This window comes from Scatophagus argus, chromosome 16, assembly GCF_020382885.2.
Source record: "Scatophagus argus isolate fScaArg1 chromosome 16, fScaArg1.pri, whole genome shotgun sequence".
Lineage (NCBI taxonomy): Eukaryota > Metazoa > Chordata > Actinopteri > Scatophagidae > Scatophagus > Scatophagus argus.
The window spans coordinates 11,791,916-11,810,580 of record NC_058508.1 but is presented as its reverse complement, the minus strand read 5'-3'; the positions used below and the strand labels follow the sequence as shown (position 1 = coordinate 11,810,580).

At 41.8% G+C, this 18,665-nt stretch overlaps 1 protein-coding gene across 1 annotated transcript in view; it reads right to left on the bottom strand.

Moving 5' to 3' along the window:
- Window positions 1-931: 931 nt before the first annotated feature.
- Window positions 932-18,665, bottom strand: part of fam20ca (FAM20C golgi associated secretory pathway kinase a) — a 36,174-nt gene continuing 18,440 nt past the window's right edge. Inside the window, exons 4-10 of the mRNA XM_046414961.1 lie at window positions 7,597-7,689; window positions 5,354-5,469; window positions 4,190-4,370; window positions 3,927-4,036; window positions 3,758-3,839; window positions 3,604-3,663; window positions 932-2,745 (exon numbers count right to left, since the gene is read on the bottom strand). Of these exons, the coding sequence (XP_046270917.1) occupies window positions 2,487-2,745; window positions 3,604-3,663; window positions 3,758-3,839; window positions 3,927-4,036; window positions 4,190-4,370; window positions 5,354-5,469; window positions 7,597-7,689 (901 nt within the window). The 3' untranslated portion in view covers window positions 932-2,486. The remainder of the gene's footprint in view (window positions 2,746-3,603; window positions 3,664-3,757; window positions 3,840-3,926; window positions 4,037-4,189; window positions 4,371-5,353; window positions 5,470-7,596; window positions 7,690-18,665) is intronic.

Genomic DNA, 18,665 nt, shown 5'->3' with positions numbered 1-18,665 from the left:
GCAGATTAGATAGCATATCCAAGATATTTTTCCTCGTTCAAAATAAATAAATAAATAAATAAATGTTTTCACACGGAAGGTGGAAATAAGCTGTTAACCTAATTGGAAAAATGCTTCTTCAATGTGCCTCTCACCACGTTTGCTTTTATTAACACAATTTACACTATTAATACATCTTTTTATTCCCTTGAAAACACGGGAAACTGCCACAAGACTTTTTAGAAGGAAAGCAGGAAAAAGGCCTTTTATTTTTAAAAAAAACTACTTGCTGTATTCCCCCAGTTTTAACACCACAAACACATATGTCAGATCAGCAGTCCTCTCTCTTCCTGTGTAAAAATACTGACTGTGTGATGTGGCTCTCAGCTGACTGAGATAAGTAGGCTAACACTCAAATTAATATCCCCAACAAAACCAAAGTATTCATTTTAAATAATAGTTTGTTTTCTCATGACAGATATCGATGTTTTGTGGTGAATAAATATTCCTCTTGTCATTACTGCTTGAAGAGAAATGCGTGTCAGAGTGCGTGCAGCTTTGACTCACCTTTAGCGGTTAGCAGCAGGCAGAGTTTCAGCATTGAGCCTAACTGATGCACTTCGAGGAACATCTGAGATGCGAAACCTTATTATTACCGCAGAGTTGGCACAGTCTTCTCCAAATCTTTTTAAATTTTTCTAAGCTGTAAAATCTGCATGAGTGAATAATAATAAATTGTACAATGATGCATAATAATAAAAGTCATAACTTTCATCATGTAGGCTGGCTTGGCTCATGCCGCTCTTTGTCTGGATGAGTTCAACACGAGTTCAATGCTCTGCTGTCAAACCAGACTTTAACTTGCACAGTTCTGCTGATCTTCACTCAGGCCACCCTCACGCAAAAAGCAAGACAAGTCTTACATGTCCACAGCCACCTACACAGTGAGAGATTTGTGCTCACTTTCGTTTTTATTGCACACTTTAATCGTTTAGCAAACAGATCTTCACAGTAACGATGCAACAGCAGAAAACAGAAGCAAATCACTGTGCGGTGAAGCTTGTTAGGTCTTCCAAGTATTTATAGGTATTTACACTGAGAATATGAAAATCAAAGAGCAGTGCCCGAGGTTATCCCTGCAGTGGGACGAGGCATTTTAACCCCTTTATCACCCCAAAGCATTTCTCAGAGTCCAGCCGCTCAGGCTTGTTTGTAGTTTGATGAATCCTGTCCATACTGCCAACCCAAAAACATTCAAGTAGTGTATTATTTGTCATTGCACAAGTACTGGGTCAGCCAGTGCACAGGACTCTTGGGAGGAAATTGAAAATCGCATGGCACCACGTTAACAACGTAAAACGTCCAAAAAGCTTTCTTGTTTTCTATAATTTCAACATAAAAATAGTACCCAAAGGAATGTCAATTTAAATACTATCCAAACGTAACCCTACGATAAATGTTTCCCAACATATAAAACCCAGAATTTGTTAAACCAACTGTTATTCTTTGTAACACACCAATAAATAGTTATTTGGACATGAAATCTCATAAAAATGAATCAACATACAAACATTTTGCATTGCGTAAACTGTGAAATCATAGCGCAGATGGGACTAAATGCTTTAGTGAGTGAACTGTCATGCCATTTAATGAACACGAACCAGCACACTGATCTGTGAATATTTTTGGTTTGGTAAATACCATTTTAGTGTTGCGAAGTTGTATTGCAAGACAGACTTGCAGGGGAGATGAGAAAGTAAAAACAAGAGAGAGATATCAAATCAGAATAAGGCAAAGAGAAGGCTGAACCACAGCTTTAAATATACTTGCACTCAGATCTATGTTCGTGATAACATTTTCAGTCTAGTCTGTTGAAAGTCTGTGCCGAGACAAAAAGCTTATAAAGATAAAGAGAACACACTACTCGGAAACTTTTATTTTCCTGGCTGTGGGTGGTACGTGCCAGGCTTGAATTCATTTTCTCTGCTGATATGGCTGATTGCAAAAGGTGAAAACCGAATGCGAAAACAAAATATCTTGAAAACGTCCACACGCTATTTAACCTTTTTCATCCGTCGTTATAACTCATAAAGCTTATTGTCTGACCATATGCTGCCCAGTCAGTGTAGGTTCTCATTTGGTTATGTACTAATATAATAAAACACATGAAACAAATCCTCCATATACAAAACAAACAGGACAAAGTCAGAACACAGCAGCGGTTCCTTTATGTCTGGTAGAACATCTGACAACCAAAATACATCTGTAGCTAACAAATACAAAGCCTCTGTGGGAGTCTTTCATGGCAACTGTGCTCAGTTTCTTCTTTACAGACACACTCAAAAGCAGGTTCCATAGAGGCAATGATGGCAAGTCTTGGAATTCACTGAATTCAGCTCGATATCAGTAAAGTGAGACTTCTGGTGCAGTCCCATTGCTTGAGCAGCCACAGACGTGGCCCATTTTCCATGTGTCACTGGTGGTTTTTCTGTCACCCCTTGCCCTCACTACCTGTGGCCTGGGCTCCTGTGGGTGGCCATGTCCCCAGCCATATCTTCCTCCACGACATTAATGTAGCCTTCTTTCTCTATGCAGCCTATCAGGACCTGCAGCACCAGCCGAAGCCTGCGGTCCATGGCCTGGAGGTGAGGCTGGATGAGGATGGGGGACAGTTTGTCACGGAGCAGAGACTCCTCCATCAGCGAGCTCAGCTGGTAGTCCTCTTTGGCCAACAGCTGGAGACGCAGGTAAGTGGATTTCCTCACCCTAGAAACAAGGGACAAGGGAGCATGTCAAGTTTACCTTGACGACAGTACTTGAGATACACTATATAGACAAAGTATGCAGAAAGATCTCTTTATGCAGCTGTTTTTCAGGGGCTGGTCTCGGCCCTTTACTTCCAGTGAATGGAAAACTTAATGTGTCAGACATTTTGGACAATGCTATGCTTCCAACTTTGTGGCAACAGTTTGGGAAGGCCCTTTTCTATTTCAGCATGACTGTGCCCCAGTACACACAGCAAAGTCCATAAATACATGGCTGGATGAGTTTGGTGTGGAAAAAAAAGACTGGCCCACACAGAGCCCTGACCTCAAAACCCACCAAACACCTTTGGGATGAACTGGAATGCAGATTGTGAGCCAGACCTTTTGGTCCAACATCAGTGCCTGATCTCACAAATGGAAAGCCTTCCCAGACTTCCCACAAGAGTGGAAGCTGTTATAGCTGCAAAGCTGTCTATGTATTGTTGGTGTGATGTTCAGGTACCCCAATACTTTGTCTATATAGTACAAATCCATGTGTTTTTCATCCTATTCTTTATTGAATGAATGAAATGATATAGACAAGAAACATGAGGAGAGAAAGCTACAGCTATGAATCAAACCGAGAATTAAATGGTTATATTGTGTCTACCTCCAGGATGCCTCATGTTGAAATCCAGATCACAGAATACACAACAACCCAGCTCATTCCACTGTATATTTCAGTTTTCAGGAGTTATTGAGATATCTTCACTCTAAACTATTGGATGGCTTGATCGACGTCCGTTAGGTCTTATTGCTAGCAAAACACGCTAACCTTCCCAAAAGGACTGTTAAATTCACAAACAACTAGAAGTCTGACCTGCAGCACTGGCTGAGAGGCACCAGGATGGACAGCTCATCATGGGAGTGTTTTCCAAACCTACAGGCATGAGGATGAAGATCAAAAGATGATTAAGCATGTCATGCATTTAGTAGTTAGTAAGACTGTTTAAAAGCAACTGAATGTCTTTTACCCTCGCCCGTTGTCCAAGTGAATGATGAAGGTGTCATTTCCAAACTTCTCAAAAGTTTCATAATGATGTCGATCCATGTTGCCTGTACAAAGAGGGGGACGAAGTGTGATTCAGAGGGAGGACTCTGCAGTCGCAGTTATACGCGATCACACGTTACATCTACTCTTACCCATCAAGAAGTCAAAGATCGTCATATCCATGATGTCCAGCAGTCGAGTGCCTCGATCATACGGAGGAGTCTGCTTAACCTCGTCACAGTAATCTGGATCCACCTCCCACCTGAGAATGCACAAATATGCACACTTATATAAGTATTAAGTCAATATTTAGTCACAGATGGATGGAGGACTACATAATAAACCCTGACTCAGAAGTTACAATGCGTGCAGGTGGACAGGTTTGTGAGGTGGTGCGTTGGTGTCTTTTCCTTACTCAGCTTTCTTGCGTTTGTGGTAGGAACGTCTCCAGGGGTTTCTCCAGGTCTTGCGTTTTGCCAGGTTCAGGTCTGGCAGGAAGGCTGCTAGTGAGCCCTCAATCTGGTCGGGTTTACCGCACAGAGCGTGCTCTGTGGAGCAGTAGTACGAGCACTCACCGTAGAAGCAGACGTTATTGGCTGAGGGGGCAGAAGAAAACAGGATTTAAAAATGGTGTAATAGAGGAAGCACCCACACAGGGTGGTTTATGGTTGAAAATCAAACTTGGAGACATTGAAGAGAAACAGTGACAGTGAAAAATCAATGTGGTGAAGGTTTTCTAGTCTCGTGTGCAGAGTTAAACACAGGACACAGAGAGAACCTGACCACTGTTTAATATGTTTCCCTCCTGAGACACTGTGAATACTGATCAAACTGACTGCTAAAAGGGAAAAGCATTTCATTTGAATTTTATATTTTGCTTCAGTAAAGTGTTTAATAATGATCAAAGACACATCAAAGATATATTAAAGCTCATCCATGTACCTTCTCATTCACAAACCAGGTCCTTGTTTCCACAGTGCTTACATGCTAATCTCTACATCAGTCATATGATGACAACAATTTGTTAGTGTTAACCAGTGAAATTTTTAAGAAATTAGAACCTTTGTGGCGCCCTGACGGCTATTAATGTGATGGATGACCTGCTTTGCACTGCTACAACTGATTACAGTTTATCTATTTTTTGAGGTCAATTTGTCATGCTAATCTTACAACATAAAAAACAAAGAAAAGCCTGAGTCTTCATTTAATTTATAGGATTTTAAAATGCTTTTTTCTTCATTTATGTCTAATCTCATTGAGTGGTTGTATATTCATTTTAGTTTACAGGTCATTTTGCAGAGCCTTTGAGAATGAGTTGACTTACAGTGCCCCCCTGTGGTCACATTTGGCCATAGCTTTATCTATCAACCAAATGTACATTCTTGCCATTTGGCCTGCCTTGAAGAGCATACCAGGACAAACTCAGACTACCATCAACTGCAGGTACATAAATCACTTTGTACATAACCCAGTTAACCCAAAGCTGTAGCCAAAGAACAGTTCTGTCCCAATGGGACAAGCGGTGCAATCATGCATCCACATCACTGCACCAGGCTGCGGGGGCGGGCAGAGTTTCTACCTGGTGAGATGAAGAAGGTCCTCCACAGCTTCTTATCACGAGTCACGTCTCTGATTTCCCTCGTCATGTTGACAAGTCGTCCTGCCACCGGGGGCACTCTCCGGAAGTCAAGAATTCTAAAGAAGGAGAGATGTGAACAACCGCAATACTGTAATACTTTTGCTTGTTTGTTTTTGTTAACAGACTCAATTAACAAACTTTGATTCTTCATGTGAGGTGCTGCAGATTGGCAATAACATCAAGGCTCCCATGAGGCGATCAGTCAGTCAGTCAGGTCTAAGTGTTGCTGTATCACACCCTGTTTCTGACTTTGTTTGCAGTTAATTAAAGCAGCTACAAAGCACCTCCAGCCTCCAGCTCTTCCTCCCATGGTGCCCCAGGCGGTGTAGGTTTCCAGAGCCCTTTCTGCCAACCAGCAGAGTCATGAGCACTGAGCACCTGTCCTGTCTTAGTGAGCTGCTTTGACCAAATGCTTGTGACTTCTGCACCCTCCCCTGCACACATTGTTTATCTATTTAGACACATCACCTTATGTATGTCTGCATAAGAGCTTATACTTTTGTTAAAGACAGCCCAAAAATAAGCGTCAGGATGCTTTTATTTCACATAAGAATCATATTTCATGGTTTTCCATTCATGTCTGTTTGAATGGAACAAGGTTTGACTGGAGTCATTCCAGCACACAAGATGTTCATCATCTTTACATCATCTTCACAGTGCTCTCCTTCCTCTTTTGTGGTTGTGATTCAAACCTAATATTGACCTCCAACATCCGCTTCTGAACACAACAAGGGACGTGTTTGTGTGTGTTTGCCTCCCTGCATCTATCCTGCCAAGACACGCTCAAACAGACAAATATGCATCCTACTTATTAATCACAGTCTATTCTAACAACTTATGTATATTTAGATTTGAAGATTTAAAGCTCATTTTAACTTCACTCTTGTTCTCTCTCTGTCGCCATGTGTCCGTCTCATTCACTACAGCCTCTCTATTCAGTCCCTGTTGTCTCAATGTATGTTCGCTACAGCCTCCTGGGAACACACATGCACACATCCATGCACACGCACACACACACACACGGAGGCTGGCTGAGTGGAACAGAGTTGTCGAAACTTCAGCCTACAGAGAACAGCATTCAGGAGCTGCAAACTGCACCGTCATGTTAGACTTGGTGACAAAAAGAGAGTCTGTGTGTGTGTGGTCACAAGTGTGTCTATCTGTGTGCACTCCACTTGCTACACACCCCTGAGTCACAAGGACTTCAACAGATGGTAGCATAGTGCACCGACAAAGAGCAGAGGATAAAAAAAAAAAACTACCCCCTGAGATGTAGAAGTAATTACTGGAAAGCAGTGATGCCACCTCTTCCCTTAAATCTTCAGGCTATTTTAGTACATTTCATCACAACTGTCTGGAATTAGAAATCAAATTAAAGAAAGTCTTAGAAGGGCAAAACATCCTCCTACTCTGCATTCCTGAGTCAATATGAAGCCATAAACTAGCAATAGCTCCGACTGGTATCCAGAGGCCGCTGTGGTCGGGCAACAGGACTATAATTCACAGGCAGCCCTGCATGGAGCACGCAATCTAAAAACAAACTGCTGTTCTGCTCTTTCAAACTGCTCTCCAACCCGTCCTGGTGGTAATGGCGTGCCTGTGATTTCCTGTTTAGCTCCATCTTCCTGCCCACACCAACACACGCCACTGACCTCATATATATATATATGTGTGTGTGTGTGTGTGAAGTAATTAACATGCCCCCGGCAGACCTTAAAACAACCTGCACTGCATTAATCATCCTCCCCCAGAATCCCAAACAATCATTTTGACTCATCTTAGTTTTCCTCTAAGGAGAAGTTTATGTATGTATGTATGTATGTATGTATTTATTTATTTATTACCTTGTCAGCTGAAGCCTGCAGAGTAAGAGGATCATGTACAAATCAATATACTCAGCGGCAAATAAAGGAGATGATCCGATTGTTATCTAATCCCTCATGTACTAAATCCCATTCACATTTTCACGGCTTAAGTCCATTATGGTGCACCTCCAGGTTACAAACAAGTTAAATTGTCCACTGTCTGAGTGAACGGACATGTGTGACCTGCCATTTTCCCCGGAACAGACGGTGAAGGGTGATGTGAAAAAGCACTCAGATGGAGAAACGGATGAGCCCCATAAATCTCAGTATGATAGCATTTTTTGGGGGGTTGATGGTGGTGGTGGTGGTGGTGCTCACCTGTCCAAGTGAAAGGCGGCAATTTCAGCATTGTGCCTCTCAAAGTCAGAGAAGTAGAAGAAGTCTGGTGGGGTTTCCTGCTCCCGGGTCTGCCTGAAAGATAAAGTGAAGAAAACATTACACATAACATCAGCAGGATTCATTTCTCTCCAGTGGGATTTCTTTGTACTCATAAATTTTATACTTAGCTGTTCCATAAACTAATTTTAAATGAGGGCAACAAAAGGAAACCTGATAAGAACGAAGAATAATTGGAAATCCCTTACATTTCCACAGTATATTCATGGCCACTTTAAACTGAAAAGGATGTTAAAATTCAGGGCTGAGCGATGATAAAATGTGAACTTGATGTCTTTTCCGTTCCTTTCTTAAATAATGACTCATCAGGAACGGGACGATCTTATAAACAACATTGTAACAAAGACATCGGTAAGTTAATCCAAAACAATATCTCTGTAATAACTGTCAGTCAGCCATTTCTGCCAATGCAAAGCTCATCCGTATCTGTGTCCCTTTCTAGGACAGAAGCTGATGCATGAGGCCAAAGCCAGAGCGGACAAGGCTGCTGAAGAGAAGCTGGATGAGATTCTTGCTCACATCCTGTAGCTCCTCCAAGCAAGCAAACACACACATGCACAAACGCACCCACACAGACAGACATCCAAGTGATGTGAATCCCAGCCTACCAAACCATGGATCTGAGTCGAGAACTGCTGGAAGCCTCTTTGTGTCTGTCTCTCTGTCTGCCTGTGTGTTTGTTTGCTCGTCTGGCAACGGGACATTATGTCTCCATGCTTGCTTTCTCTTTCTCATGCACACACATGCAGAAACGTCTGACATTATCCTACTGTAGCTGCTTTGTTTACACACACTCAGTGAGTCATACTCATATTTACTGTAACCCACCCCCATCCTGCACCTGCTTTACCCTCCACCCTCTCCATTAGTGTGGCCTGGACTTCAGGGATGTGCTAGAACAGCCAAACCTGTCCTCCAATTCATTGACATGTAAGGGAAGCAGCCATTTACCCCCATAAATCAATTGCTGCAATCTGCTGCTGTGATCCCCATACAGAGCAGGGAGGGGACTAATGGTGTTTTATTATTATTTTCAGGAAGCAAGACAGGGGATAAAAGAAGCAAATAGAATAAAAGGCAGCAAGGGCTCTTGGTTTGAAAAGCTGACCATACACGTTGGAGCACTCAGGGCACTTTGTTATCATTCACACATGCCATTATCAACCAGGCACTTTATCATGGGTTGATAGCGCTGAGGAAAAAGGCTCAGCGGCACATAAAGGTGAGTCGCCCCCCTCACAAACACACACATATACACTCTACACACACACATTTCACCTTCAACTGTGCAAAATGTGTAACCACAAACCTGACTGACAGTTAGGCATCACAGGCTTTGGTTGCTATGGTCATCCGGATGTAAAAATGCAATTTCCTGTCATGGAGGAAGTTGCTTAGAATTTTGAATGCAGACAATGGGATGTGATGTGAAAAAGCTGTAACACAAGAGCACAAACTCTCAGACAAATTTCCACTCACAGTTACGATATGTACACACACACACACACACGCACACACTTTGTGAGTGAGTGCCCTTGATAATAAAAGGCCCTTTATCTGAAGTGCGATTAGACTACAGCAAACGTACTGTATGTAGTTCAGCAGAATCTTTGAGAATGTGTGTGTGTGTGTGTGTGTGTGCGTCAAGTGATAAAGCTGAGCTGAACTGCCTCCCTATGGGGCTGTGCTGACTCTGCGGTTTCTATGCTCTTTCATGAGCTTAGATCGGCACAGAAGAGGGTTATATTCAAGAGATGGAGGGTGAACACAACAACAGCTGTGTCCCAGACTCTGCATGCACACACACACACACAGTCACGCAGCCAAACTGATGATACACACTGGTGACAGACAGAGGGCAGCAGAGACAAACCCAGTGAGAGAAAACCAATGCACAAACCCCTACAATGTCACCTTTTAGACTAAAACCGAGAGGATATAATGCGCTGTCCTCACACGTTCATGTTTAGTGAAGATGTAACTGTGTGAATTCAGCACATACTCCTACGGACCTAAGTGCAGTAATAGCATTGTTGCTGATCCAACATAAAGAACAAGAGAACGGGAGGGAGCAGGGGAGAGCTGTCATCTATTGGTAATCCACAGCAGATTTCAGACCCCCACTGACAGGTGTCTTTGTCTCCGTCTGGCCCGTCTGTCCTGTGTGTGTTGTGTGTGTGTGTGTGTGTGTGTGTGGGTGGCTAAGATGAAGACATAGGTGGTGTTTTGCTATGAGATCTGGGTACATACAAGCGCAACACTTGTACATGCACACACACAAATTAAAAGATCTCGAACAAAAAACATCACCAGCCTTCACTCTTTTTGCTAAAGTGGCTATAAGTGATATTTTCAAGAACTTGACAGTATGTGAAGCATAATCACCTGAAGCTGCAGGAGATTTACAATGCGTTTCACTTCAGTATTAAGTTGTCTGGTCACATCTTTACTGGATGGCTCACTCTCACCGAGTTCATAGTGTCATTTTCAGGCGCTGCAGGCAGTTGTTTTCAGTAAATAAGCTCTAAAAACCCACTGTACATTCCCAGCTCAACACCAAAAGGCAGATACAGTTAATAACAGCTGGTGAACAGCATTTATCAGCTAAAGAGTCAGATATTTCCCTGGTAGTTAGTAGAGACCAAAAACAGAGCTAAATAGAGAGTGACTACTGATCTTACATTCATCAGGTGACCACAAGCATGATTCAAATTGAAGCAGCAACACTGTATGTGCTGGGTGAGTAAATAAGCAACTTTTTGCTAATTAGCTTGCCATATCATAAAAACAACTTGTTTCTGCTGTTCTCAAGTGGTTGAAATGTAATTAGACCACAAGCTTAGCTTGATCAGGACACATTATTGTGTTAATAGTACTGAAAGGACACAGAGGAGAGACATTTTTCACCTGGTCGGTACAGAAAATTTTTTTGTTGTCTGAGGTTAATTTGTTTTACTGCTGTTGCTTTGGACAACACATGTAATTTGAAGCCTTTTGAGCCGCTAAGTAGTGTTATTCAAATTTAGAACACACATTGCTTTCTTTGTTTTTCTTTGGCCTTTCCCTGCAATCCACAAACATTACCCTTGCGCTCTCATGTGGTTCATGGTAACAAACCACGGACCTTCAATCAACCCTCTCAACCGACAGCCACCTTTCATTTGGGTTTAACTACAACAGGTAATATATATGTATATATTGCATCCTCTAGTGAGGATGTGAGGTTGACCAAGTATACATGTGAAAAAGTCATAAGACTACAAGAAGAGGATAATATAAGAAAATGTGTGCACACAGCTGTGGTAAGAAAGCATTTTCTAGGAGGATAAGAGGGGATTCAGGAATATTAAACCCTGCTCAGTTTTTTTTTTTAACCTGCTTTGATTCACCAATTCTGTTTGGTTACCGTGCAGTCAGATGAAATTCCCTCTCACCAGCCTGACCCTACTTAACACCAATTATCAAGCATCCAACATCTTCTCTCCTATACTCCTCCTCTCCCTTTTTTCTTCCTCTTATTCATTTCACATGCTCATGTGTCTCTGTTATTCCTTCTCTTTGTATTCTCTTCCATAACAGATATCTCCCAACAATCAACGTCTCATTTTTTTCCCCCACTGCACTTTTTCCATTATGGCAAAACAAAGACAACAGATTGATGTCTACCGAACAAATTTAACCAAACCATATAATTTTTTCTCCCTCTTTTCAAAGTTGCGCCACAGTATGCCTTTTCTGCGGTGGAACAGTGAGCTGAGAGTCTGTTTTGGAATTTAAAGAAAATGCAAATGATCAGCGTAATAGGCCTTTATTCAGGGCACTTGAGGGTAAGTGGCACCTTGTTGAGATCTCACATCGCCTCTCAAGGTGACAGACAGGTGGAAGGATGGAGGACCGGATAAAAGATTGTGAGATAAAACCTCTTCAGCCTGGTGATTTGTGTCAGAGGGCGCTTGTCTGTCAGCAGCTCTAACACGCAGAAGCATTAGAGAAAACCCAAGCAGAGACCGTCAAGTATGTGCTTTTGCTCACATCTGCAAACTGTGTTCGTACATATATACATTTTGTGTGTTTTCTTGAAGCTGTGATTGCTTATTCTTCTTTATTTCCCTCCATACATGCAGCTTCTTGGCTTCCTCCAGTATCGGCAGAGGATAGGGATCTAAGAATCAGCCCAGGGCCCCAAGGTAGCTGTCTAGATTGAATTTCAAATCAATGTTACACAAGTTGTGTTCTAGCCTCAGCTATTTTCAACACACAGGGTGAGGCACCACCAGTAGGGAAAAGCAAGTTATCTGCCTGTGTGGGAAGCAGCAGGGGCGATGTTATCATAAGAATGCAGGGAGAAAGACTTGACTCGAAGAAGATGGATGACGGCCTCAGTCAGTGCTTCAATTTCAAAGTTATTAGATACTCATGAGGTGGCAGAGAGTGTGGGATTAATATGACGACTGAGCAGGAGTTTCGGTGATCAGTGAAGTGTTCAGCATGACGACACAGAACAAGCCGTCGTGAGAAGTTTCATTAATGATCTGCCGTAAAGATATGAGCTGTTAAAATAAGTGCATGATATTGGACATTTGGGACCATTATGAAGGAAATGCACCATACTTCACATGCTGGTGGGGGTTTTGATTGGCTGGCAGGTGCAGTTTAACTTTTAATAAACGCACAGTATAACCAGACACCTACGACGTACATGTTTGTTTGCACAGTGAGCTATAGCTTGAGAGTTTAGATGTGGAGTCTATAAAATAAGCATAAACAGCTCCCAGTGCCAAATCCGAAATTTCATTTGAAGTGTTTATGATAGTTATGTAAATCCGCTATCAGCTAAGAGTAAGAGAAGGAAAGAAAACTTGAATAGAGGGCCAAAATAACCAAGGGACAGCAGCAGGGGAAAGGAGAGAGGACTGGAGCGGAAATGCGACTAAAACTTATATCCTGGAGATAGATATCACTGGAGAGTCAGTTTTAATAATAACTTATGGCAGAATGCAGCGCTATTCTCTGTTCTCAAGATTGAGAATCAGTAAATTTCTCCTTACCCCTGGTTACAAAGCTCCTGGCCCAACCTTGAAAATCCCTCTCTGTTCAGCTAAATGTTGCCTAGCAATACAAATGCTACAAACTTCGAGGTTAAGGGATTTTATTCATGATGTTTAAAACTGAACAGTGACATTAAAAACAATTATATGATAGGAGTAAATTACTGACTGGTATTGTTATTTTTATCATGGAATGTAGCCTCTTATTATTTTTTACACATCAGTACTGTTAGCTTTCATGGTCCTTTATTGCCACCAACTATACAAATGCATTTCCACCCCATAAATGTCTATCAACGTGCGTGTGTGTGTGTGTGCATGTGTGCTGGTAGAACATGCAGCCCAAATAATCTAGAGATGGTCACACACTCCATGAGGTCTCTTTGAATTTAAAAGACATTTAATTGAGTTCAGCGTGGTGTTGCAAACAACTGCGTATCTCTGTGGCTTGACCCTATTCATTCAGTTCATACTTATATAAATCTAAATGGTTTAAAGGTTAAAGGTGTCTTATAAAGATACAGTTAAAGGAAAATCCTTACTTATAAATGCGTAGATCCACTTTGTTACAAAGCCATAAATTACAAAGCAAAGAACTTCCCTGCCTGCTCAAAAACACAGTGTGCTCTGTTCTCTATCTTCCAATTATCTCATTCAGTCTATCTCACATATTCCTCCTTTCTCAATTATCCTCAGTTCCCTCACTTTTTCGTGGCTGTCTGACCTTCTGTCCATAATAAAACCTGCGGGGAAAAAAAAACGAAGCCTTGAGTTCTGAATCTAAATGTGCGTCTTTGAGGGAAGCTGCATAGCTGTGGGCTAGGTCACTATCTGTGAGCTCTTCTGCCTAACCTTGAGATTTATGACAGAAACTCGAAGAACTACTGTAAATTGTGTCTGTGTATGTCAGTGTGTGTGTGTCAGAGAGAGAGAGTGAAAGGGAGGGACCGTGTCTATCCAACTGTCTCATCTGGCCAGATGGCTGGGTGTCCCCATCTGTATATGTCAGGGATGAGTCCTTGGCTTATGGGTCTGTAAAGCTCTGCTGCTCTCTTACTTCCCAATGCGTATGCAGTTTAACAAGGCAGATTATGCATAGAACGTTGGAAATAAAACACACAACATGCTATATGACTGCTGACAGGTTGGGGATCAGGGAACAATGTGAATAATAAAAGCTCAGATCAAAATTTGATTGTCAGCGATTGAAAGCCCTTTAACAAGCCGAGTGCGATTAGCGCACACACAGTAAGAGACACATTAAGCCCATCAACAGCACAGTGCTTCATAAATAGAAAATGAGTTTTATCGCAGTCCCTGCCCGCAGTCTCTCTACTCTCTGTCTCCTTCCCTTTTCGTCTGGAAAGACTCAGCAAGCTTTTTTTGCTTTGGAGAGATGTATTTCAAGTAGATGACCGACAGTTCTCACTTTTTCACACTTCTTCACTTCTTCACTGTGTGAAAGATAGTCTGTAACCTGTTCTGGAAATACTCTTAGGTTATCCACCAAAATAAGTATCTGAATGAACAAACTAAGCCACTACGCTTTCAGTTTGCAAGAAGAACATACATGTTTTAGACTCATAGTTGCCTCATTAAAATTATTTCATTTACACCTACTTGTTTACATTCTTGTATGGACACGTCCCCCTGCTGCAGCTATGCAGCCATAATCTCACTTTCCTCGTCTCAGTGCTCTACGCTACTCCTAGAGCTATTTTTGAATTTTTTTTTGCTGGCCTTAATTGTCTGGCGTGTCATATTCAGCCGTGTTCCCCTGAGCACATCACTCCATAGAGTGTTTAAATGCCTGAAATCACTGTGAAGACCTGATGCAAAGCTGCAGAATTATATCTGGGCTTTTGGGATCCCTTCCCCACAATCATCTTAACGGGCTCCCCCGAGTCACGAACACACTTGGAATATGTATTTAAAAAAATGGAAAATCTTATTAGTATCACTGCGTATTTTTCATTTTCACAAGCCACATTTTTGGTGAATGCATTAGTGCTTTTTCCATGTCAAAATAAGTGATGTGCTTGTTACTCGATAAGCGTATTCACTGGTGACTTTCAGGAAGAAGTGATACCCAATGGCAGCTTTCCCATATCAATAGATTAAATGTTTGGTGACTCAACCGCTTTTCATTCACTCACAATAATCAGAAAATAGACACCAGTGTGGTTTTTGTGACACTACGACAGCTTAACATCAAAAGAATCAAAAGAATTTTTTTTCAGCACACAGATATTAAAGAAGAAACAGATTATTTCAGTCAGTTTAATTCCAAAACAGCAACGTTTTTCTTTGAAAAAGATGTGTTGTATCCTTTCATATCATGAAAAAGTTAGCTCTAACAGCTTTTACAGCAGAAAAATGACAGCATCCTAAAATATGTTGATTTCTAGTGAATTAAATGTGTTAAAACAAGTGCCATTTCCCCCACCTTTGTCATACTGGAGGTATACTTTCTGACAGAGCAAGGTCCCAGACTGTTGCACTTTTATTGAAAGCAGGTGTTGCTTTTTGTTTTGTAAAACAAATAAAGTCAGAGCCCAAAAAGGGACATGGAGGAAAATATTTAATAAGGCAATAAAAAAAAGTTTGAGAATCTTGCGAACTAATTAATCACACATTAATAATAGAATGCTTTCCAAAGAGTTCAATTCTGCACATTTCTTTAATAAGCATGGCATGAAAAAGAGCAATCCGAATGCACCGAAAGGAATAATTAAAACCAGAGTTTTGCAGCAGAAATGTGCATTTACTGTAGGGTTCATATACTCCAATAATACGGCTGTTTTCATGTATGTTGTGTGTGTGTTCACTAGGGGGGATTTTATGCTCTCATGTATTTGAAGAATGAGATGAGGTCTTTGTGCTTATAGTTACCCTTCTTCTTGTCTCTCTCCTTCTCTCCCACACCATCACCCACGACAAACAAAGCACACATGGGTTTATCCTCAACAATCAGGAGTGTTCCAGCACCGCAGAGCCACACTTCGTCATATTTACATATCCTTCCACAGAGGATTAGCTGTTTTCAATAGCACAAGTCTGAAGCAATCCTTCACAGGGTGCACAATTCATGACAGGCTTTGCACAGAATATGAACTGTAAATTATGCAAAACACACACAAACATCAAGGGTATTCTTGGGTCAGCAGTGATTAGATATCACAATGCTCAAGCTTGGGGATGTTTAGAACAATAAGCTTCAAATTGTGGCAGAATATGTTGACACTGCAGCTTTCCTCATTATGTTTTTCTCCACAAACACCCATGTTGTACCATGAACAGTAGTTTTTTTTTTTTAAGGCCAAGCAGCTGTTCCTAGAAATGTCTCCAAAACTTTGACAGCTATACCAAACTGACTGAACATCCCAACCAAAAAATCCACCATGTGGATGAGGTATGCAGAGGTTCCCTGGGAATTTAAGAATGTTGTGGATTGTTATTTTCCTCCACACCACCACAAACATTACACCCAACCACCCCAAAGTGTCAAAAACAGAAGAAGAAGAAGTCGCTAATACACATGAACAAAGGAGTGCATTGGGTCCATGATCTACTCCAGCAAGAAATTCCTCCAGAAAGCCTCTACCAGTTGTCTCTATCCCTCACAGCTCTATAGGAGGAGCAGAGGGGGAGGGAGTGATGCTTCAAAGAACCAGCAGCCAGATTCAAACTGAATAATGTGGGAAAAAGTAAAAGCTGGCATCCAACTTGACACTGCTGGTCTTACAGGGACGATAAAAGATCACTAAAGTCCGCAAAGGCCGGTATTACTTCCATAATGAAAACAAACTGGCTAGCTTTCTGCCTGTTGGGATCAATTTGGATTTTAAGAGCTTTTCCCTGCATGAGTGTGCAAGTTTTTGTTTCTGCTTGCGCACAAAATCAATGTGCATTACCATGAGCCTTCATCTCACAGGGACTGAATAACAAGCCCGGTATTCAGCATAACATGGAAGCTGGAGCTGACGGGAGGAGGAGTGGGGGGAATCCCAGTCTGAGTGTGTCAGTAAACTGAAAGGCGAGCAAAAAGTAACCTCTCCTCTCAGACTGAGGAGGATTTTGAAAAAAGATACAGAAAGCAGCTACACTTCAGTGTGTCTCCGCTCAGACTCTGCACTCTGCGTTTGTGACTGTGAAGGGCGGATGCTGCCATGCCTGAAGTTTGAGCACGTATAATTTAAATGGAAAGGGCTTCAAAGCTGGAGCAACGGCATGTTTCTTGGATTGGTCGCATGCTTTCTCTAAGTCATAAAATAAATTTGATGTTATACAAGCCTACAAGAAATTTCTGACCACGGTGAAATTATGATTCCGTTCTCCTCTCTGGATAAAATTCAAAGCAGATTTCCCGACTGGAAATTGGCAGATGAATGCATCGGAATGAGCGCAGAGCAAGATGAGACTGAAACACCTGCCAAAACCACATATATCATCTGTCTTTAAAGGAAGAATCTGTACTGAAAGGCTCTGCATTGAGGTCCATCCTCCAAACTGGCCTGTGGTTCAGACCATTAAGAATTTATTTGATTATCGCTAAGTAGTTGCTGAACAGCAAGCACCAATTACAGCAAATTATGTTAATTCCTGGGAAGCATTAATTTTCCAGACTGACTGCCCCAACACACACACACACAAACACACACAAGCTACAACATGAGTGTGTCTGTATGGTCTGAGCCAAGAGAAGTTAATTGGATTGTGAGTAAGCATTTTGGAAGTCCATTATCTTTGCCCATCAGAGGGGGTGACTATCTTGAGGCATTTCATCCAAAGCAATTTCATTATCTTGACCCAAAGATAAGAAAAAAGCTCTCTCTCTCTCTCTCTCTCCCTCTGCTCTCTCACACTTGCTGAATAAAACCGTATTGAACATCACCTGCTGTTCTGGTTGGAGATCTTTCCCCCTCCCAAGTTTGTCTGTAGTGTGGAGGACCCTGTCACTTTAAGGTGCTATGGCTATAAACCAGTCAGTGATGCATCCACAAACACATCTCTATCAATTTCTTTTCCCTCCCTCCCTCCTTCCTACTTCTTCTGATTCCCTTCTTCTGAAGGGCACCGTGGCTGCCGGCCAGTCACTCCCTTCCCCATCTGCGTTTACTTAAACTAAATGTGGACACGACGAAAAAGCAGATAAAGACTGTCAGATGCAAGCACACACACACACACTCACATGGCAACACACATGGATGTACACAGCGGCAGATTTACAGAGGAACTTGGCAGTCGCTTATTTTTGACCATATCTGTGGATTTTAATCAATAACAGGCCAGAAAGACTTGGTAACATTTTCCCCTAATTAGTCCAATATGAGCTCTGTTGTAACGCACGACTAATGACAGAATGGCCTTTGATTAAGTAGAGCTGTCTTTTTTTTTTTTTTTTTTTGAATTAATGAATTTGTTTATTAATTACCTGAGAAGCTTTGGGCTTGTCACAGAAACAAGTTACAAGCTCCTACAGTTCATCTATCGCTACATTCAGCTCAGACAGCGAACAGCTCAATTTTAGCGGGCTGTCGGTTATTTTCAACAGTGCTTTTCCTCACAGTCCCAAAGTGGATTGCACACCGCAGCATGAAACCTTACTACATAAAACTCAAAACTCTGATACCTCAACCAAGGAAAGCAATCAAAGGAGTCTGGGACAGGAGCTATTTTACAGACGAGGACCCCAAATCGAGGCATGGGTGTTTGTGCTTTGTTTCTCCCACAGCTGAACTTTTCTATTTAGACCTGTCAACGGTCTTGTTGTGCTCGGTGGTTTGTGGTCAGATGCCGTTTCCTAAATAGAAACCATCTATCAGAGGCTAAGTGGTGGCTGAGAGATGTCATTGTGGTCATGAGTGGGTGACGGCGGTGAAGGAGGAAGTGGTGAAACCACTGGAAAAACAGTTTGAAGGGTTGTATTTATGCTTGTGTAAG